We start from the raw sequence: 22,965 nt of genomic DNA on the forward strand, positions 1-22,965 counted from the left end.
ATTGTCTCATAATGGTGATTACTTGTGCCAATTTATTTCAAAATTCTTTCAGCAGTGTAAAAGCTATGGAGCAAACACAAAAGTGTTATAGACAGACTGACAGATGAAGGCAATTCCTATAATCCCCTCCCCATTTTTCAGAAGGGAATTAATTACCAGATAAACAAACATGCTACATATTTATGCTCTAAGACTGTTAAGTGGCTCTTGATCTTTTGTTTTTGTTACATTCCTAAAAGTCAACCACTGAGCGTCTTGTACTTTTTAATGTTCTTTAAAGTGCATTTATTAAGTTCTTAATATATGCAATTATCTAACAAATATGGTTCATTCTGATTTAGATTCTTGATCTCTTTTCGTTATGAAAATACTTTTAGAACAGCAAATTTCACTACAAATAAAACACAGCAATAAATAAACACTTCATTTTAATGTTGTAGACAATGAACATGCATACAAAAAGTGATTGAATATAAAATGTTATTGTATGTGAACTACATCACAAGCATTCATTATAAACCTTGGCATTTTTTATATCCAATTTTCAATAATTCAATTTTGTCTAAATATTTGAAGCATTCATTTCTCTGTAAAGTTTGATATAAGAATAAATAACTTGTTCAAGCTAGCACATTTTAGCACACTTTTTCTTTTTATAAATCATTAAATTTTAACCACTTGAGGCTCAAAACATAATGAAATTTTCACTTTATACTTTAACTTAAGGTATACAATGCATTTATACCACAAAAACGATTTTTTTCTGCATGAATCTACAAGTATTAATCTATACTATTAACAATTACATACTCTGACTCAACATATTCTCCTTGTGAACATTTATATATAATATAATAATTGTCATCTGAGAAAATATTCTTGCCATGAACACTAGTTTCAAGCCAAAATGTACATGTAAGCACTATTTCTGAGAAAAGTTATTCACTTTAGAAATTAATATACAAAATTATAGAACAGTTTAATAGGAAGAATTTGTTCCAATAAGTCATGTAACACAAAAGATTTCGTCCTTTTAAAGATAACTTATCAACTGTTCAAACTTCAGAATTAACTTATTTGAAAACCAGTCTGAATGTATTTGGTAGTGGGGCGATCAGTCTATGCTTCCCCAGCTGCTTCTTTAGCCTTCTTTTCAGCCTTTCGTTTGGCTTTTAACTTTTCTTGATATTTAGTGACATCTATGTTTTCTAGAACCTTTGTGATAATGCCGTAACCGAGGGTTCGCTTACCATCTCGCAATGTGAATCTGTCGCCCAATACCAACGCCATTTTAAAACCGAGGGTAAAATGAACTTTTGTATCTTCGCCTGGCATAATCATCTCACGATCTGGTATTTCTATACTAGCGGAAATTGAAAAACTCCTATTATACATCACGCAAGAAAAATAAGGCATAATCGGCTTATCTCTGCCACCTTCGTCTTTCTTCAGCAAGTATACTTGTGCTTCTACTTTATTATGTAAATCAAAAAGACCAGGTTTTGCAAGAACCATACCTCTACGAATATCATCTTTTTTGAGTCCACGTAAAAGACATCCCATCTGATCGCCAGCCTCTCCACGATCTAAAATTTGTCGGAACATTTCAATTCCGGTTACAATAGTTTTAAGCTTTTTGTCATACCCAACTACCTCTGCTTCATCACCCTTTTTAATAATTCCTTGATCCAACTTCCCTGTCACCACAACACCACGGCCAGTAATCACCATACAACTTTCTATTGGCAAGCTGAACGGTTTGTCCAAGTCTCTTTCTGGCTGTGGTATGTACTCATCAACATATTTCAATAGCTCCTTTACCTTTGCACTGCCTATCTCGGGATCTTCACCATTCAGTGCTTTCAGAGCTGATCCGCTTACTACAGGGGTATTTTCACCGTCAAAGCCAAGTTCAGACAGCAAGTCGCGTACTTCCATTTCAACAAGGTCAATCATTTCCGAATCTGCGGCATCTGCTTTATTTATAAACACAACAAGCTTTTGAATACCAATCTGTTTAGCAAGAATAAGATGTTCACGTGTCTGTGGCATGGTACCATCTGTAGCAGCAACGACCAAAATGCAACCATCCATCTGAGCAGCACCTGCAACATGAGCATATACCTATATTAGTGGATGAAATAATAAACAGGATTGAAAAAAAGAAAGATAAACATACACTGTCATAATGATTCTTTTAATGCTCACCAGAATGATGATTGCAAGTATGTCAATCACATCTATACAGCATACTGCTCTATTAGGTAAAATTTAAAATTACCAATGAAGTTCAAGGTTAAACAATGATTATGTTAAGGCATGGCTTAAAAAAATAAGCTTTGAAGGCCAAAGTCACATTAAATTTGATTTAATGTGCTGCTGAATGGAAAACTTATGCTTGATGGATAACTTGCTTAAGCAGCGTTGTTTATATTGGTGTTGACGTTTAAAATTGACCATCATCTTGAAGAATTTTATCTTCTGTATGGACAAAAGGATTCTGTGAAAATATTGGAAATGCCTAAATGAAATAAAATACATGGTGATTTTGACGGTACATGTGCAGATTTTTTCCAGCGAACATTATTATGTATTATCATCGACGTTGAAATACGATTTTTTTTTCAAAACGGTTTACATCAAGTTTTTTGATATACATGATCAGTTCAGTACATGTTCTGGGAATGACAAATATACATTTTATTTGGATTTTACAGGTGTTTTGTGCACCACACCCAAAGTGTCTGTGCTTGTACATATTCAACTAAAAAAATCAAAATATATATTATCCTTGTTCATGTCTAGGATTTCCTGATATTTATGGACAGTCTGTAGATTTAAGGACCATCTGTAATTTTATTGATTTTTTTTAATAAAACTGTAAATTTACAGATATAAAGTACAAAAATAGTTAAATTATTCTAAAATTAAATTGTATTAAAATTAAAGCTAAAAAAGAATAAGGTTACTTATTATATTACGATTAAATGTAGTAGTATGGTAAGATTCAGAAGAATTTTCACTTTTAACAAAAATTTCAGTCATCATCTCAGGCAGTCGGTGTGTGACTTGGAAAGTATACATGCACATGACCATGCCCACTTTTTTCTATAGCCATGTACATGTATACTATCCAGGGATTTCCCCAGGATTTTTTTTAAGCGCTACATTCTTTTTTGAATTAGACGGGGTGGGTGCGGGAGGGGGTCTTGACCCCCATACCGCGTGTTGAAAAAAATTTGCCATTTTCGATGTCAATATACTGCTGTGGGCTGTTTTAAAACAAATAATGAAAGCTTTTCACTTGATAAACATTTTCTTAATTTTTATTATTTACTCTTTCCATTTCCAACAATTCAAATAAATAAACAATTATATATAAACACAAGTTCACAACATGTGATCAACATTTATATGTATGTGTGTGTCCCATTTAAATGAGTATATTTCAGTTGTTTTTTCTTCATTAACATCATTAAAAGTGGGCATTTTTTCTTCATTAACATCATTAAAAGTGGGCCTGTCTTCTAGGTTTGTTGTCCTTCCATGCATTGACTGCCTTCTCAAAGTTGAAAGATTCTAATGGGGATCCTTGAAGGGAGACGGCAAGAAGATAGTTTAGAACTTTAACAGAGAGACAATTCCTGTTTTCAGTCTTAACTCTCTTCAGGCAGCTGAATCCTTGCTCACAATCTGAAATTAATAAATGAAAGTAATCATTTATGTTAACCTCATGTTTTTTTTTATATTGTTTGTTTGCTGTGAATTTTTGAAAATTTAAAACTTCCAGCCTGTTTAAACTTAACAAGTAAAAAAAAATTATATTTGAAATGTAGCAAAGTGTTACACATCTGCAACTGTCTGGAATTTCATTAATGTTCAAGAATGAATGAATTTAATAATAATTACCTGCAGTAGAGGTTGGGAGGAGGAGACCCACAGCAGCAATTCTGTAAAGAGCTGGATGACTGGTAGAAAGGTTGCCAGTAATCCAGGTCATGGTCTGGTCGGCTGACTGATCAGTCCCCTCTAGACTGGCACGTACCTGGTGCCAGTGGCTGTGCACTGCTCCATATCTACACCAAAGTGCTTGGCCAGCTCCTGTATGTCCTGACAAACCAATGCTAAGGGGTAGGACAGTAGATTGCACTTCACAAAGCTGTCCATGAACAGGCTCAATTAAAGAGGGTCTGCAATATTAATATTTTTTTCATTTTGGGGATTCAGTGAACAGAAACAAATTACAAGATATTTTTAGTTACAAAGGAAAATGACCAATTGGCTGTCACTAAGTGGGATTGTTGATGTAAAGTTTTTGTTGTTGTTTTCACTCAATTGCAAGTTGATAATGAACAGTCGTAAATGTTTTCAATGTTAAAGTAGCCATCAACCAAATTTATTTCTGAATATCTATGCAGTTTAATCCAAGTAAAATACGATTATCATGTATAAGTAAAATGATCCTGAGACAGTTTCAACGACATTGCTCACAAAAAAAACTCTTAAAATTGATAGTGAACTAGGCTTCCCTTATTCATGTTAGACATATTATTTTTTGACATCTTAAATAATACTACAGCACTGCTTAGACGGAACGATCATTAAAAAGTAAAAGATCAAATTGAACATTACACTTATATCAAGACAACCCATTCATCCCTAAATATCAAACTGTTATATTGCATGTCAATTTATCAAAACAATAAAAGTTATTACACCTACCTGAAACATGTAAATATCACACATGCCGCGGTTAAATTGCAGTACACCCATCTCAATACACGGTAATTGACAACACCTGAAAGTGCAGTCGTCTGCAGACATCGATGACAGGTGTCTGTGACGTCACACAGTCTAAGGCAATCAGTGTATCGGGTCGTGTATACGCCTCGGGTAATAATCTACACAGGACATGTATATTGGCTTGTTTATTTGGCTAATTGTGGTTAACTTATAGACACAATAGAAAGGAATATCGGTCATTTTTTAAAGCGCTATGATAATTTTAAGCGCATCGGGATTTCTTGTTCTGAAATTTTAGCGCATCGGCGCCGATGCGCTAAAAGCGCTTGTGGAATTCCCTGCTATCCAAACCATGCCACGCACTGCCTGTGGTCATCAATGAATAATAAACTTACCCATTTATTTATCATCTAAATACTTTAATAGTAATGTAATAATAAAAATAAGAATGGGGAGGAACTGTCTGCTTATTTGTAAATATGCAGACTGTTCTCCCCCAAAATAGGGAGAGAACCGTCAGGGAGGAAACGTCAGGGAAGGAAATGGAATGGAGAGAATAGTTTGACTACCCCGTAAATTTCTGGACTGAAAAATCTTAAATTGTTTAGACTATCCATAAATTTGCAGACAGTCCATAAATATCATGAAATCCTAGACCTGTTGTTAAGACCCTGTGGTCTAATTCACGGAATAGCCACCCTAATATGCCATACCTGTTATCATATTCTTTATGTAATCATGATGCCCTGGACAGTCCACATGACCATAATGGCGGTTCTCTGTTTCATAATCTATGACTGCAGCATTAATTGTAATTCCCCTGGCTCTCTCATCAGGAGACCTATCAATATCATCATACTTCATAAATTTGGCCATTTTATCGTCCGACAGCACACGAGTGATTGCAGCCGTCAAGGTCGTTTTTCCATGATCGACATGTCCGATCGTACCGATGTTCATGTGTGGTTTATCGCGTTTAAACGTTGCCTTTCCTCCAGCAGTCGGTCCAGGCTTTTGGAACATTGATGCAGATATGCATATATGTCGACGGCATCCATATTTGTAAATGTCGTTCCTTAACTTGCATGGAAATGATGGGTTTTTGGTAAAAAGAATTTTGCGAAATACGTGAGCCGCCATTTTGCTAGCACATGTAAGCGGTGTAACGTTAGTTATTGCAGCTACATTGAAATCGCACAGAGTATAGGCATCAAAACACTAATTTTTCTCGCCCCTGTATTTGATTCATCTCCGTATGCAGCATGCCTCAAACAAAATCGAAACATTCATAAGAAAAATAATTATATGGATAACAATAATGAAATACAGTTGTTAAGGCAGTGGAGGATTTAAGGGTACAGCTGATAGCTTATCAACAGTTTCTTTTTTATATCAAACAATTAAATACCAATTAAAAAAGTGGTATTTTCTCCATCTACAGTTAATTTCGTTTTCGTGTTGTTTTTTTTTAAATTTTCTTTGTGAGTTTTTCTTACTGTAACCAGAACTAGTAATCTAGAATTTTACGTATTACTGTGTTTTTCAAGTCGTTAGAAAAATATAAACAAACAAGATATTGGTCAACGGCAGGTAAAACAAAAAAAATATTTACATGTTTTGGTGCATGAATCATTTTCTTATCATTTCTAACAAACAGTTGCCTATAAAGCATATATTGTCATTGAATATAATTAAAAATAATCAGCAAGTGTTTTTGTCAGTAATGGATTTTACATGTCTATGTAGTGAGTATGGTCTCAAAATGTATTTAATCAGTCAAATCGCTGTCACAAGTTAATTAACACTTACAGTTGAGTTCACACTAAACTTCCCACCCTTGTGCACTTCTAGTGCACTAGAGCTGAACTAGAAGTGCACTAGAAGTGCACTTCTAGTGCACTAGACCATATGACCAGGCTGGCCAGGGAAGGTGACACCTAAATGGTTTATTGGATAATTGTATATCAAGTGGGGGGGGGGCATCCATTGTTACGCTGCTGTATGAAAAAAAAAAATGGGAAAATATATATATGGCCTATTCATGAATATAAATAAGTAAATTTTAAAATCAGCAGTTTTAACATTTTAGGTGATTATCATGTTGAAGCTTAAAATTAAAATGTTTTTTTTTTCATTTATTGTAATCATATTTTTATTAACCAGTATTTAACTGTAAGTGAAAAATAATACCCCTTAAAATCAAATTTATAGAATTAATAAGGTTAAATTTAAATATGCTCCGTAATGGATAATTAAATAAGTGTTTTTAAAGCTTTTTAAATGGCCATATATTTCAATTTTTCTAGTGTACAAATGGTATAAATCAATGTGATAATTCTGGCCCAATTAATTTAGTTTGTTACATCATAAACTTTTTTTCATAAGCTCAAACAAATCAAGGAAAGGTTATATTTAAGCTAAAATATCTTTTCTATAATATATAACTTAGAGACAATTCATCATGTTCAATATTGAAAGAGAATATTAATACATTGATTTTAAAACATCAATATACTGTGATAATTTAGTATTCAACTGTGTAATGCTTGCATATGTTTATGCAAATAATTTAAATATTATCCATAAAATAAATAAATTTGATATCTTTATTCATTATTTCAATATTAAAAATTTAATGTATAAAGGGAATACTTTTATTGAAGAGGAATATCTCAAGTCATGCTGTGTATTGGTATTTTCTGAGAGGGACTGTTTTCAATATACCACTCTCCTGCTGATAAGAGGGCCTCAGGGTAAATAAGAAAGAACAGTCAATTTTGCAGATTTATAAGAATGCATTGAAATTCCCTGGTTTTCTCAAAATGCATGTTAGACATAAGCCTGGGATTCATCAGGCGTTGGCACTCAGTAAATGACCATAATTTTTGTATAATCAAATATACAAAAAAAAACATAAAGGCATAAATGCATAATAGATATTATCAGAGACATAGATAGATGTTATCTATGCCTCTGATATTATTGTCTCTAAAGCGGAATTTTCTATATGTATCCATTTATCCACATTTCTTGCCATTCTGCATAATAATATCACGGATTTACATTACTATATATACTATTAATATAAATCCGTGATAATATATAACTTAAGAGGCAATTCCTCATGTTCAAGATTGAAAGAGAATATTAATTCATTGATTTTAAAACATTTTATAGACTGTGATATTATGTTTTTCAACCATAAAATGCTTGCATACTTTTTAAAGATATACATAATTAAAATTTTTCTATAAAATAAATAAAATTGATAACTTTATTCAAGATTTCTACATTAAAAATGTAATGTATAAAGGGAATGTTTTTATACAAGAGGAAAGTCTCGAGTCATGCTGTGTATTGGTATTCTTTTGAGAGCGACTGTTTTCATTACACTGGTCTCCTGCTGATAAGAGGGCCTCAGGGTAAATAACAAAAATGCAAATGTATGCAATATTTATTGAAAATTTCCTTTTTTTCCCCAAAATACATGTAAGTCATCGATAAATGACTATAATTTTTTGTATAATCAAATGTAAAAAATAATCTAATGTCATAAACGCATGTTCGATATTATTGTCATTTATTGTCTTTGAAGTGAAATTTTCTAATCTTATTATAAAAAACTGGTTTAAAACCAATATTAGTGTTAACTATTCTACAAAGACTTTGTATCAATATTTTTTCACATTTCTTACAATTCTGCATTAAAATTTGCAGCATCTTTTAGTTTTTGAACTGGGAAATGTTATTTTTTTCTATTATAGATTTGACAAATTTGCCTTGTCAGTTTTTACGCATTTAGAAGATAATATATTTTAAAGAAAATATTATTTAAATACATGATTATAAAACTTTTGCAACTTCCTTTTCACTTTAATGCAGATCTGTTTTTGTTTTTTGTTTTTTTTTTTCCTGTTTTTTTTTTAATATCATACATGAGCAGAAAACAGTTACAGGAGATTAAAGTGTCAAAAGTCATGCTGTGTATAGGGGGAACTCGTGTATAGGTGTTTTGATATAGTACCCTGCTGATAAGAGAGCCCCTCAGGGTAAATAACATAAGCCAGATTAGGTGATGTAAATTCTGTATTCTCTGGATGTTGGTGCAAATAAATTTCATTACAAATATAGTACAAAAAGAAAAATGAATATTTTTGTAATTTATAATAAACTCGTAAAATTAATCATATTGCATAATAATGTTACAATGCATGAAAAAAAAATGAAAAAAAATTGGTGTCGTCTCAAAAAATGGAATTGACAGATTTTCTAATCTTTTTGTTAATATCCATGTCAGTTTAAGTATACTAGTATCCCACAGGTACATATCAATACTTAATCCACACATATCAATACATACCACCATTATATATAAATATTTATTTTCAGAATAATATATATCATTTATATTAATCTTAGGTAAATCTCAGTTTGAGAAGGTAAGAGAGATCATAAATGAAATAAAATTGACAAAATTTAGGCCATTTATAAACATATTAATTCTTTAATGTATTAAAGGCTATTAATGCTTAAAATCATTACCTTTAACTAAAACAACCATAAGTTAAGATCAAAAATAACTAATACTACGGTATAATCCCCCTCCCCCCCCCCCCCCCCCCCAAAAAAAAAGAACTGACTTAATTTTGTTTGATTAGCATTTCAATGTTTCATATTTCATTAACAGATTATAATAAAATAGAATCATATTAAATATCAATTAAGTTTGTTTATTTATGCACTTATCAACATTAAAGTTATAATTATTTATATTTAAATTACTTATTCTAACAATTAAATTTTAAAGTACAAAATCAGTAAAATTAATGACTTTGAAATTTATTGTTCTAATATTTTACGCCATATTTTACAAAATCCAATAATCACAATTTCAAATTTTTATTGAAAAACTATTAAACAGATATCTATATTTTCTATCTTTTTGTAAAAGTCAAATTGCTATTCAGTGAAATAAAAGGTAACTGCTTAATACATATAATAGGTCTGGTGCACTACAAAGTGCACTTATGAAGTGCACTAGTAGTGCACTACTAGTGCACTTTGTAGTGCACTAGTAGTGCACATCTAGTGCACTCCTAGTGCACTTTGTGTAACCTTTAGTGTGAACTCAACTGTAAGGTTTTTAAAATTTAAGTTTAGATCTACCACAGCTTTATACCATAAATTATTTTCCTTTATTTTGGAATTCCAAGAACTGTTGTAAAATTTCATGAAATATTGGAGCGTCTATTGTATTCCCCTTTTTTACAAGTAGAAAAGTTTTCATGTAAAAAATTTTCATTTCAATTTTCCCTGAACAAGTTTTCAGGACATGTACTTTATGAATGATATAAAAAGATTGCTTTGAGATTTTTCTCATTGACCTCACTTTACCATATCCCCTACACCCAAGCTATCCGTTACTAACCAAATTATAGACAATAAACAAACAACGGATTAATTCTAGAATGTATAACAATATGCTAAAAATCACAATAGTTTCTTTGGTTCCCGTGTGGGCCCGTTTTTTCACACATAACGTATCCCCCCTCCTCCTTTCGCCGCCCTAATGACCTCTCCCGGTTTTGGTTTGGTGCCTTCTGGGTGCCCTACTGTGATAGCTTGGGTGTGTCGGGGGCTACGTCCTGTGAAAGTTGCCTTTGCCTTGTTGATCTTTATCCTCGCCTTTTTACAGGGACAGTCTTTTGTCTACTGAAAGGTAATCATTTGATTCTCACGAATATCTGTAAGCGCAATTTATCTCCTTATAGCTATTCTATACTGCCTAAACAACAGTTTACTGTATGACAGCAATGAGCAATACTATCTATCTTCCACTATTGTCAAACCCCTCGCGGGAAAGTAGACCTGCCTGCGCATCAAAATCGCAAGAAAGTTAAAAAGAGTTGTTTAAAAAGAGGATAAAAGAATATTAAATGTGTAAAAAATGGGGCTGGAAAACTTGGGTGAGACATGTTCAATGCAAGCTATGGTTGCACTGAATTGCTCTGGGGTATGGAGTAGGGCTACTGCAGGGGGGTAGGTGGTTCCTTTGGTATACTGTCCTAGGAAAGAAAGAGAATTTATATTGGTCTGAAGTTGCTGTGAGTAACCTATAACACAGGGGATGGCCATTGCGTGATGGTCGGGAGAGGGGTGTCACATATTCTTCTATGGGGATAGCAACCAGACCTTGGCGAATCTTATAGAAAAGGGATAACCTAGCATTAAATTTTATACGTCTTAGTTCCAGTTAACCTTCATGTTTATGCATAGGAATCCTTTGGTTTGCTTCCTTGGGTGTCCTGTTTATGTGGGCATCCCATGTAAGGTTTTCTGATATATCCATGCCTAGGTATTTAGGTGAGGTAACCCGATTCTAACTGATTCCAATTGGACTCCATGAAGGTAGTGATGTGTTGGGATGGGAAGTTTCCTTTTTGTGACGTGGCTAACTTGACATTTTGAGGGGTTAAAGTCTATATCCCACCCCAACTCCCACTTTTCTAACCGATTAAAGTCATTTTGGAGGGTGACTAGTTGGTTTGCAGATGTCAGAGCAATTTATATTGCAGTATCGTCTACAAACAAGCGGAACTGGGAATTTATGTTTTATGGGGATCATTTATTTACGCGAGAAACAGGAGGGGTCCTAGAACGGAGCCTTTGGGGGACACTTGAGGATACTGAGATGGGGTTAGAGCAGCTGCCATTTAGCACAACAGACTGCAGCCTATTATCTAGAAAACTTTTGAACCACCTTAAGGTTGGACCTCTGATTCCATAGTCATGAATTTTCAGCAGTACTTTCTCATGACTGACCTTCTATCTAGAAAAAAAACTGTGTCCGTGTCCTTTTTCTTTCTATCCTATTTTTATTTCTCTTTATTCTTTTTCTTGCACACCGTTAAAGAAACGTCAAGTTTAACGGTTTAACGTACAGATGTAGATTTAGACTTGTTTTTTTCTCATATACTGAGGTGACCAGGTCATTTACTAGCATAACAAGTTGCGTAACACATGCCATTTTTTCCCTTGGGGTGGTAATGGATGTTATGATCGATGAAGTTTTTAACAAAGGAAGAGGAAACTATGTGTTCAAAATAGGCTCGCATAATTTAATAGCGAGCTCGACGAGCTGGCCCGAAGGGTCTGCTCGCAAAGCGAGCTTTACGGTAACCAAATGACAATTTTAAAACGGAAAACGTAAAATAAAAATGAACGATTATTTAAAACTATATATATCTTACGGTAAAAGAAAATCGAGCTCGCTTTGAGGCTTTGCCTTTTTCATACATATTATTCATATAATTTTATCCAACTAAATCAATAAATTTGGTAATGAACTATCCTCTATAAACACGATGACCTTTAATGTGTTAGGCTTGCATATCATTATCGTACAGAAAAAAATCAGGTTTTAGCTTTTGTGAAAATAGACTAGACTGACCTAAGAGTCCCTATGAAAATAGAGTAATTTCCCTTTGACTATAACCCGCTTTAGCAAGAATATTATAAACTTACAGATTGCCTGTGCACCGTCTAATTGTTTTAATTACTTCTTGACCTTTTTGATTGGTTAATTTTTAAAGCGTAACCAATCGGACAACGTTTTACATCTGTCACTGGCCCGGAATAAACAAAATAGAATTTGGTGTTCGAACTTTTACTAATTAGATCCAGTATCTTCTACATTTCGCTATGTCTATAACTACTGGGTCAGGAATTCCACCTAAAACATGGCAACCAGCAAACGTAGTACTCGAAACAACGTAGGTCAAAGTGCATTTTCAGAAAAAGGGGGAAAAACCCGGGAGTCTGTACCAAAGTGAAAATAAACTCGTGAATAAAGTTTCCTTTTAAAAGGAAAGGCTTGCACAGTTGTGCCTTCATCCCAATGGGCAGCACGAAATACCCAAATATACCCAAATACACCCAAATATACCCAAATATTGCCCAAATATACCCAAATATTGCCTAAATATACCCAAATATTGTCCAATTATACTAAAAATAAATGTTTTATACTAAAAAAGTGCTGTTTTAATCATGAATACAATATACACTTTCACTAAGATATAATCAAACATACCCAAATATACATTTTCCTATCATTGTGTTTTGAACGAAGATACAGTATATGTACTCCATTAAAGCTTTTTTTTTTAATAACATGGACTTCTTCCTCTATTATGATATGAAATTTCAACAAAATTACACCTTAAAAATGTAAGTGTAGACAACAAATATCATATCTTGAATTAAAATTGCATTCATAAAGAAGCGATATTGTAGATAAGCAAATGTCACAACTTTATTTTCTTACAACATCTTAACTGCCCATTTCAACGGAATGAATGAAAGTTATAGCAGGCTTAGTCATGTCATTTTATAAATATTTATTTATTTCTCATTATAATCTATATTTTATACAAACAAAAATAAATATTGCTATATTTGGGTATATTTGGGCAATATTTGGGTATATTTGGGTGTATTTGGGTATATTTGGGTATTTCGTGCCGCCGGTTCCCAACCCTTTAAAATTGTTCTTTTTTGGGGGGGGGGGGTTTCAATTTATTATCACCTTTTTTTTTTTTTTTTTTGAATTACGGTATTTGTATATCATAAAGGGTTTATTTAGTTTTTGTTTGTTTGTTGTTTTTTTTTTTGGAAAACCGAATATTTTTTTGTCAAAACGATTTAGATCTATTCTCTATTGTATAAAACTAATAAAGAAAATGATCAATCGTAAAAATATTAAAGTGATACTGAAGGAAAACAAGTGTGCACATCTTATTTCCCCTTTTTCGCAGCGGAATCATTCCTTTGCTTAATAGACAAGTAAATGCTCTAAAATACGTGGTACCAATTAATAAACATGTATATGATACTTGGATCAGCGCGTGGCAAGGTTAATGATATGCATGGGCTATTTTTAGATTACCTCACCAAGAAGTTGAATTGCGTTCAGTAGATCTAAATATAACTCTATCATGCGTGATTTGGTAAGACCACCTAATACTACAGTCACCATTCTCTATTGTATAAAACTAATACAGACAAAAAACAATTATAAAAGAAACTCACTTTTGCGTGTTGAAAAACAAATGAAACAGAACAATTTCGTTTATAATTTATTACGGTTTAAACCGATAAATCAAGTAAAAATAGAAATCCTATTTATATACACAAACTGGGATTACCGAAGTAACTAAAATAGCTTAGATTTCCATAATATTACTCCGCAGTATGTCGGAATCGCCCGAATTGTCACGATTGCAATCGGAACTACATGGGCTATTATCATTAATCCGAAGACTGACGGAAAAGCCCGAAAAGTTGCGATTGGCACGATTGCAGCTGGTTTCCCGTTCAATCATGCACCAACAGATGTAAGCAGGAAACCACCTAACCGGAACAAGTTTTCCAGATGAAATGGCTTGCAGCCAAAAAGATGTCTTGCAGCCAAAAAGATGTCTTACTTTTAATGTTCTATTTTAAAAATAAATGACATAGATATTTGATCTATCTCTGGATACTGCCAACCCCTCTTACGAGTGTTACAGATGTAAGAAGACATTTTTTGAATAGCTCTGCTGGGGTAGAGTCGTATGATGTTGTCTTTACAAACAATTATCACTTTTCAAGTTACTTGTTTAACATTTACTGTAGAGGTGCCTTTTCTTTACAATGTTAACACCTTCCTTTATAAAGATAATGCATCTCTAAAAGCGCTATATATTAAAAAAGTAACATGAGTAGTACTTGCTATATTGTTCAAATTCTCCTCAAATTATTTCAATCTAAATCTTTATAATAGCCTTCGATCTGAAGCTAACACTGTTCTAAAAATAGATTTTACCTAATCACCACTACATCACCTGTACTGACTTTCGGACAAGGGATTAAGGAGTACACATTATACATGATGTTAATCAGCGTATATTTACTGTGTTTACATGCAATATTTCAAGAAATTGTAGAATGCAAACAAGTTGGAAATGGAATTTAGTGTGAAAAGATAAGGGACAACTACACACTTTACTTTTTTAAAGTTAAATTTAAACGTGTGTCACAATCTGCTCTGGCCTCTATATACATCTTTACACCTTGTCAATAAAACAAAGTTTAAAAAATGCACCAGTAATTGGCGATGATTTTAACAACAAATATTTTGTGTGAGACATAAAATAAAAAACAAATGTATTTTATTGTCTATACGTAAATAGTGTATTGTAAATCACGGACCTCAATTGTCATATACATGCAAGCATGCATGTACGTATACATTATTTCTGATAAAATCCCTGTACTAGAATCGTCATTTTTTATTAGCTCACCTGTCACAAAGTGACAGGGTGAGCTTTTGTGATCGCTTTTCGTCCGTCCTTCGTCCGTCCGTCCGTCCGTAAACTTTTACTTTAAATGACATCTCCTCATAAACCACTAAGCCAATTTCATCCAAACTTCACAGGAATGTTCCTTTGGTGGTCACCTTTAAAAATTGTTCAAAGAATTTAATTCCATGCAGAACTAGATGGTTGCCATGGCAACCGAAAGAAAAAACTTTAAATATCTTCTTTTAAAAAACCATAAGAGCTAGAGCTTAGATATTTGGCATGAAACATCTTCTAGTGAGTGTCTACCAAGTTTGTTCAAATAAAAGCCCTGGGGTCAAAATTGGCCCCGCCCCGGGGGGTCATTGATTTTCCCTATATGCATATAGTAAAAAATTTAAAAAATCTTCTTTTAAAGAACCCAAAGAGCTAGAGCTAAGATATTTAGCATGAAACATGTTCAAATGGGTGTCTACCAAGTTTGTTCAAATACAAGCCCTGGGGTCAAAATTGGCCCCGCCCCGGGGGGTCATTAATTTTCCCTATATGCATATAGTAAAAAATTTAAAAAATCTTCTTTTAAAGAACTCAAAGAGCTATGGCTAAGATATTGAGCATCAAACATGTTCTAATAGGTGTCTACCAAGTTTGTTCAAATAAAAGCCCTGGGGTCAAAATTGGCCCCGCCCCAGGGGTCATTGATTTTCCCTATATGCATATTGTAAAAACTTAAAAAATCTTCTTTTAAAGAACCAAAAGAGTTAGAGCTAAGATATTTAGCATGAAACATGTTCTAATAAGTGTCTACCAAGTTTGTTCAAATAAAAGCCCTGGGGTCAAAATTGGCCCTGCCCCGGGGGCTCATTGATTTTCCATATATGCATATAGTAAAAACTTAAAAAATCTTCTTTTAAAGAACCAAAAGAGTTAGAGCTAAGATATTTAGCATGAAACATGTTCTAATAAGTGTTTACCAAGTTTGTTCAAATAAAAGCCCTGGGGTCAAAATTGGCCCCGCCCCGGGGGGTCATTGATTTTCCCTATATGCATATAGTAAAAACTTTAAAAATCTTCTTTTAAAGAACTCAATGAGCTATGGCTAAGATATTTAGCATCAAACATGTTCTAATAGGTGTCTACCAAGTTTGTTCAAATAAAAGCCCTGGGGTCAAAATTGGCACCGCCCCGGGGGTCATTGATTTTCCTTATATGTGTATAGCAAAAACTTAAAAAATCTTCTTTGAAAAAACCCAAATAGCTAGAGTGAAGATATTAAGCATGAAACATCTTTTAGTGAGTGTCTACAAAGTTTGTTCAAATAAAAGACCTGGGGTCAAAATTGGCCCCGCCCCGGGGGTCATTGATTTTCTTTATATGTGTATAGCAAAAACTTAAAATCTTCTTTGAAAAAACCCAAATAGCTAGAGTTTAGATATTAAGCATGAAACATCTTCTAGTAAGTGTCTTCAAAGTTTGTTCAAATAAAAGCCCTGGGGTCAAAACCGGCCCGGCCCCAGGGGTGTCATTGTTTTAAACTATATGTGTATAGTAAAAACTTAAAAAAAATCTTCTTTTAAAAAGCCAAATGAGCTAGAGCTTAGATGTTTAGCATGAAACATCTTCTTATGGGTGTCTATCAAGTTTGTGCAAATAAAAGCCCTTGGGTTAAATTGGCTCTGCAACGTTGGGGGGAGATGGGGTTGGGGGGCCTATTTACAGGTGAGCGACCTCAGGGCCATCATGGCCCTTTTGTTAGGTAAAATAGGAAAAATGCAGAGTTTTGCTTATTCTAAAATTATTAAAGAATTAAGATATTAATCATTAATCTAATACTGGTAGCACTTTGGTGGATAGATTCATGACTTCTCCAATCTGCGTATTTTACATATAAACACAATTTTGTACGGTATACCTGGGACAGAAAGATACTCTTTCATTTTTAGTCCCAATTTCTTAAAATCATACCATAATTATCATATCACCATTTCTAATTTTGATAAACAGTGAAACAAAAACAAATTGCCAAGCGCCGGCATTTTTCTCAATATTGACATGCAGGGAAAGTATTGCCCCGAAAGTTATTTCTTTTTCACCATATCATCTTTATTTTCCTGATGGTTTTAAACCATCTCAATCATGCTTTACGCAAGGTTAACTCCAGGAACATCATTTCCATTGAGAGAAATGTGAATAAAAGTATTCTTTTCACTATTACATGTTGTATAATCTACATGTAGATTAACCAGTTTCCTTGTCCGAAAGTTATCGATATGTGGCTATTTTTAGAACAGGTCTCTTATCAGTGACGTATACGATGCTTATCTCAGATCGTTCCCTATTGCATTTTTATGCTCCCCGAAAAAATTTCGGGGGAGCATATAGTCGCCGCCTTGTCCGTCCGTCCCCTTTTCTTGTCCGGGACATAACTCTAAAAGTATAAGAGGTATCAACATGAAACTTTGTAGGTAGATAGATCTCATTGAGTAGGTGTGCAGTGCACAAGAACCGTAACTCTGCCTTGCCTAATTTTTGAATTACCCCCCTTTGTTTTTTTTACACTTTGAAATTTGTCCGGGACATAACTCTAAAAGTATAAGAGGTATCAACATGAAACTTTGTAGGTAGATAGATCTCATTGAGTAGGTGTGCAGTGCACAAGAACCGTAACTCTGCCTTGCCTAATTTTTGAATTACCCCCCCTTTGTTTTTTTTACACTTTGAAATTTGTCCGGGACATAACTCTAAAAGTATAAGAGGTATCAACATGAAACTTTGTAGGTAGATAGATCTCATTGAGTAGGTGTGCAGTGCACAAGAACCGTAACTCTGCCTTGTCTTATTTTTGAATTATCCCCCTTTGTTTATTTTACACTTTGAACTTTGTCCGGGATTTAACTCTAAAAGTATAAGAGGTATTAACATGAAACTTTGTAGGTAGATAGATCTCATTGAGTAGGTGTGCAGTGCACAAAAACCGTAACTCTGCCTTGCCTAATTTTTGAATTATCCCCCTTTGTTTATTTTACACTTTGAAATTTGTCCGGGACATAACTCTAAAAGTATAAGAGGTATCAACATGAAACTTTGTAGGTAGATAGATCTCATTGAGTAGGTGTGCAGTGCACAAGAACCATAACTCTGCCTTGCCTTATTTTTGAATTATCCCCCTTTGTTTATTTTACACTTTGAACTTTGTCCGGGACATAACTCTAAAAGTATAAGAGTTATCAACATGAAACTTTGTAGGTAGATAGATCTCATTGAGTAGGTGTGCAGTGCACAAAACCGTAACTCTGCCTTGCCTACTTTTGGAGTTATTGCCCTTTGTTCATTTTGACACTTTGAACTTTGTCTGGGACATTACTCTAAAATTATAAGAGATATCAACATGAAACTTTGTAGATAGATAGGTCTCATTGGGTGGAAGTGCAGTGCTTAAGAATCATTACTCTGCCTTGCCTTATTTTGAAGTAATTGCCCTTTGTTTATTTTTACTTTTTGACTTTTGTCCTGGACAATACTTTAAAACTATTAGAGATATCAACATGAAACTTTGTAGGTAGCCAGATATAATTGGATAGAATTGCAATGCTTTAGAACCTAAACAAAGCCTGGTCTAATTTTGGAGTTATTGCTCTTTGTTCATTTTTACACTTTGACTTTTACCCGGGACATAACTTTGATATCATCAGGAAACTTTATAGATAGGTAGATCTCATTGAATAGAAGTGCAGTGCAAAAAAACCATAACTCTGCTTTGCCTAATTTTGGAAATGTTGCCCTTTGTTCACTTTTTTTATACTTTCCTGTGTCCAGAACCTTCTCGGGGAGCATCACCCGGTTCAACCGGTTCTTGTTTTTTACATTTTGCATTATTTTGTTACTTTTTTTGATTACCATATAGTGAGCGAAGTTCACCTGTGACAAGTAAGTGTACATGTTCCGCCGAAATGAGGCTTGATAGCGTCATCTCCAATCAAACAAACATAGTAAGTGTCGGCATGGCCGAGTGGTTAACGCATCAGACTAGTAATCTAATGATCGCTAGCCGCATGGGTTCAAAACCCCATCAGGGGCAAGTCGTCACTTCCTTGGGCAAAAAACTTTACACTCATTGCTCAGTACTGGTTGGTTCCAGAAACAGATTCGAAAGTGTGTCTGCAAGCGAATAGCTTTCTAAACAATCAAACTAAAATAAATTTTGTATAAACCAAACAAACATAGATAAAATATTGATATATATGTACAGATTATATTTAAAATGTAAGATTTTGTTATTAACATTATTTATTTTAGAATGGGAACTGTTGTGGTTGAGTTGTACTGGAAACATGCTCCAAACACTTGTAGAAACTTTGCTGAACTTGCTCGACGTGGTTACTACAATGGTGTAAAGTTTCACAGAATTATTAAAGATTTTATGATTCAAGGAGGCGATCCAACAGGAACAGGTTTGTAATTATGTACATTAATCAGTGTATAACTGCTAACATTTCTTCATAAATACAGAAATCTGAAATGATGTTTGCAAGTAAGAGCAGATTTACCTCGGCAAAGTATCTTTTTTTAAAGATACTTAAGTCTGCTCACATTTTAATGTTTTACATCTTATAGTACAAACTTAGAACATATAGTGCACAGACACAACATGGGGAACTCTCATTTCATATTAACTTATAATAGCTGATCTAAAGATTTGAAATAGCAAATTTCTGCAAAACATTTTATGAATTTCAGAAGACTTATTAATTTATAAAAAAATATTTTCAGACGACATTAGTTTAGAAAAAATCTAAAGCTAGTGTATTCCTAAAGTTCTGTTCTATTTTCTGATATTTTTTTTCTGATATATGTTTTCCAATATATGTTTTTTGATTACTTTTAGGACGAGGTGGTGCCAGTATATATGGAAAAGAATTTGACGACGAAATCCATGGGGATCTTAAGCATACTGGTAATTTGTACTTGTAAAAACTTTTACAGCAAGTAATTCAGATTTTTTTTGGTGTGTTTGTTGTGGGAATATACATTTGTATACACAGTATATAAATTATGTAAACATCGGCTTACTTTTCCTCCAAGAAATGAAATGTGGGTACAGAAAATAAAATTGAAATTAGTACTCTAATATAAAATGTAAGCAGTGTCTTGGGATGAGTGAATGAATATAAGGAAAATTGAACTGAATAAATATACCAACATATTAAGAAATGGATACTTTCTGTAAAATGTGATGAAAATATAGCTTTTATTGCCACATTTCTATGTTGTCCCTTACGGAATACAAGTTAATAAGTTATTTCTGTATACATTGATTCATTTATAATAGATAATAAATGGGGATAGTTAGTTTCTTATTATGCCCCCACAATGTGGGAGCATATAGCCTTGCACTTGTCCGTCCGTCCGTCAGTCCCGAAATCTTGTGAACGCAACTCCTCTTAAAACGGATGGCAGATTTTGCTTAAACTTACAGGGATGAACAACCTTAATGTGTAGATGGTAGTAAAGGAAGGAATTTTCGCTGCGACCAAATTTAACAGAATTATGGCCCTTTGTTGATTTTTTCACTAGATACTATGTAGAAATTTTGTGAACGCAACTCCTCTTAAACCGGATGGCAGATTTTGCTTAAACTTACAGGGATGAACAACCTTAAGGTGTAGATGGTAGTAAAGGAAGGAATTTTTGCTGCGACCAAATTTTACAGAATTATGGCCCTTTGTTGATTTTTTCACTATATACTATGTAGAAATTTTGTGAATGCAACTCCTCTTAAACCTGATGGCAGATTTTGCTTAAACTTTCAGGGATGAACAACCTTAATGTGTAGATGGTAGTAAAGGAAGGAATTTATGCTGCGACCAAATTTAACAGAATTATGGCCCTTTGTTGATTTTTTCATTATATACTATGTAGAAATTTTGTGAACGCAACTCCTCTTAAACGGGATGGCAGATTTTGCTTAAACTTCCAGGGATTAACAACCTTAATGTGTAGATGGTAGTAAAGGAAGGAATTTATGCTGCGACCAAATTTAACAGAATTATGATTTTTTGTTGATTTTTAGTTTTCAACTTGTGGCACATGTAGTCCAAAAAATATTTGACCTAGAGTCATAAGATTGACAGAACAGTGGCGTGTGGGGGCATCCGTGTCCTATGGACACATTTCTAGTATTTGTCTGAATTACAGTGTGAATACATACATCTGACAATTTTTTAAACAAATTTTTACATTTTTTTTTTATTTTTGTGAAATAGTACTTGTATTTATTTAAAGACTTGCTGCTTTAAGGTATTGAAAGAAATGAATGACCTAGTCCGATAGTAATTGATAATGTAACACTTTTCTGTATACTACAGGTGCAGGGATTTTATCAATGGCTAATAGTGGGCCAGGTACAAATGGCAGTCAGTTTTTTATTACTCTAGCCCCTACACAATGGTTGGATGGAAAACATACAATATTTGGGCGTGTGAGCAGTGGTATGACCTGTGTTCAGAGAGTTGGACTAGTTGAGACAGACAGTACAGATAAACCTGTAGATGATATCAAAATTGTAAAAGCATCTATACCTCAAACTTGATTAAAATGTAAAAACATTATCAATGGTTATTTTGTTATCTTTTTGCTCACCTGAGTGTATTACTGTAAAGTGCCTTGAAATTTCCTTATTTGAACTTTGAAGTCAGTCTGTTGCATATTTTAGTAAGGTCACTCACTCAAATGAAATTTAGATTTTTTGCCCTCTAAACTGCAAGTTAAATAAATTCTTAGATTTTTATTTCATATAGCATTGTCTTGTGACGTTTTATATAATTATAAATTGAAATTTGGAGTAAATAATAAATATTTTTCTGTTGTGCTTAATACTTTTATTGCACATTCTATTATAACAAATATGTATCACAGTGGAGACTTATAAAACGTAAAAGCACGTTTCCAACCACATTTATGTTATCATATAAAGCGCACCCAAATTACTTTTGCTTTTATTACCTATGCAGAACATTTAATTTTATTTTACAAATATCCCATACAACAAATCAATCATGTAGCTTGATTATTATTAACATTAACATTTTTCAGAGATCCATTTTGTCCCCTCCCCCCCCCCCCCCCGCACCCACCCACACACACAAAAAACAACAACAACAAAAGCATGATTAGCAAAATAGATGGAATATGAAGATAGCCTTTTCAAAAGTTCTCTTTTATACAAAACAAAGAAGTATGATGGCAAGTTGGAATAAACATTCTTAACATAGATTATTTTGTGGAGCAGTACCTCAATAATTAATGTAATTGTTAGTATTAGTATTTCCGTGGTAAGATATGTCGGCCTATGTAGAACATTGAAATTAATTTGTCAGTTGCTGGTTCAATCCTTGGACGAGTTGAAAAAAATATTTCGGACACTCGAGACTGATAGCTATATGTCTCTCATTACTAATTCAGGAATTAGTAATCGCTCATTTGCATAAAATTTGGTGATTAAGGGTTAGTTATTCAGTAAAGTGGGTTAGATAAACCAACCAACGATGACCAAAAATGTGTTTAAATCCCCTAAGAACCAAACAATCATTTACATGCTATAATCTTAACTCACACCAACAATGTAAAGGTCATACAACCTCTTTTTGTTTGTGGAAAAGACCTCCAATGCCCCTTCAAATCTTATATAAATTACAAAACAAGGTTAACACTATAGGCCCCCCCACATTTATGGTGGGGGCATAAAAATCTGCAATTACTATGCAAAGAAATGCTAACAGCAAATTGGTATCACCAGATCGGTGAACAAAAAAAATCTAACGAGAAAAATATTTACTTGGTTGAAGAATTGTTTAAATAGTAAGGATTTATGTTAAGAGCAAAA

General features: G+C 33.5%; 2 protein-coding genes across 4 annotated transcripts; one reads left to right on the forward strand and one right to left on the reverse strand.

Moving 5' to 3' along the window:
• Positions 1-411: 411 nt before the first annotated feature.
• Positions 412-5,946, reverse strand: LOC132717353 (elongation factor Tu-like). The gene is made up of 2 exons (XM_060700800.1): positions 5,457-5,946; positions 412-2,105 (listed from the first exon to the last, which is right to left on the reverse strand). Exons 1-2 carry the CDS (start codon positions 5,881-5,883, stop codon positions 1,120-1,122), a joined length of 1,413 nt encoding a protein of 470 aa, XP_060556783.1. The 5' UTR covers positions 5,884-5,946; the 3' UTR covers positions 412-1,119.
• Positions 5,947-12,324: 6,378 nt separating this feature from the next.
• LOC132717354 (peptidyl-prolyl cis-trans isomerase-like 1) lies at positions 12,325-21,689 on the forward strand. 3 transcript variants are annotated; one of them, XM_060700802.1, is made up of 5 exons: positions 12,453-12,594; positions 14,220-14,314; positions 19,380-19,534; positions 19,969-20,037; positions 21,449-21,689. In XM_060700802.1, exons 3-5 carry the CDS (start codon positions 19,381-19,383, stop codon positions 21,670-21,672), a joined length of 447 nt encoding a protein of 148 aa, XP_060556785.1. In that variant the 5' UTR covers positions 12,453-12,594; positions 14,220-14,314; position 19,380; the 3' UTR covers positions 21,673-21,689. The 3 variants fall into 3 exon arrangements, with proteins under 3 accessions (XP_060556784.1, XP_060556785.1, XP_060556786.1); XM_060700801.1 differs by lacking the exon at positions 14,220-14,314 and having other exon boundaries at positions 12,325-12,515; XM_060700803.1 differs by lacking the exons at positions 12,453-12,594; positions 14,220-14,314 and adding an exon at positions 18,957-19,072.
• Positions 21,690-22,965: the final 1,276 nt, after the last annotated feature.

Source organism: Ruditapes philippinarum, unplaced genomic scaffold (assembly GCF_026571515.1).
Source record: "Ruditapes philippinarum isolate M1 unplaced genomic scaffold, ASM2657151v2 ctg349_1_1_1_1, whole genome shotgun sequence".
NCBI classification, from domain to species: Eukaryota; Metazoa; Mollusca; class Bivalvia; order Venerida; family Veneridae; genus Ruditapes; species Ruditapes philippinarum.

Excerpts from the sequence above, each read along its gene's own strand:
- LOC132717353 (XM_060700800.1), bottom strand. The coding sequence starts at position 5,883 with ATGGCGGCTCACGTATTTCGCAAAATTCTTTTTACCAAAAACCCATCA. Across the intron at positions 2,106-5,456 it reads CATAAAGAATATGATAACAG|GTGCTGCTCAGATGGATGGT; the intron begins GTATGGCATATT and ends CTCATGTTGCAG.
- LOC132717354 (XM_060700801.1), top strand. The coding sequence starts at position 12,445 with ATGTCTATAACTACTGGGTCAGGAATTCCACCTAAAACATGGCAACCA. Across the intron at positions 19,535-19,968 it reads AGGCGATCCAACAGGAACAG|GACGAGGTGGTGCCAGTATA; the intron begins GTTTGTAATTAT and ends GATTACTTTTAG. Across the intron at positions 20,038-21,448 it reads TGGGGATCTTAAGCATACTG|GTGCAGGGATTTTATCAATG; the intron begins GTAATTTGTACT and ends TGTATACTACAG.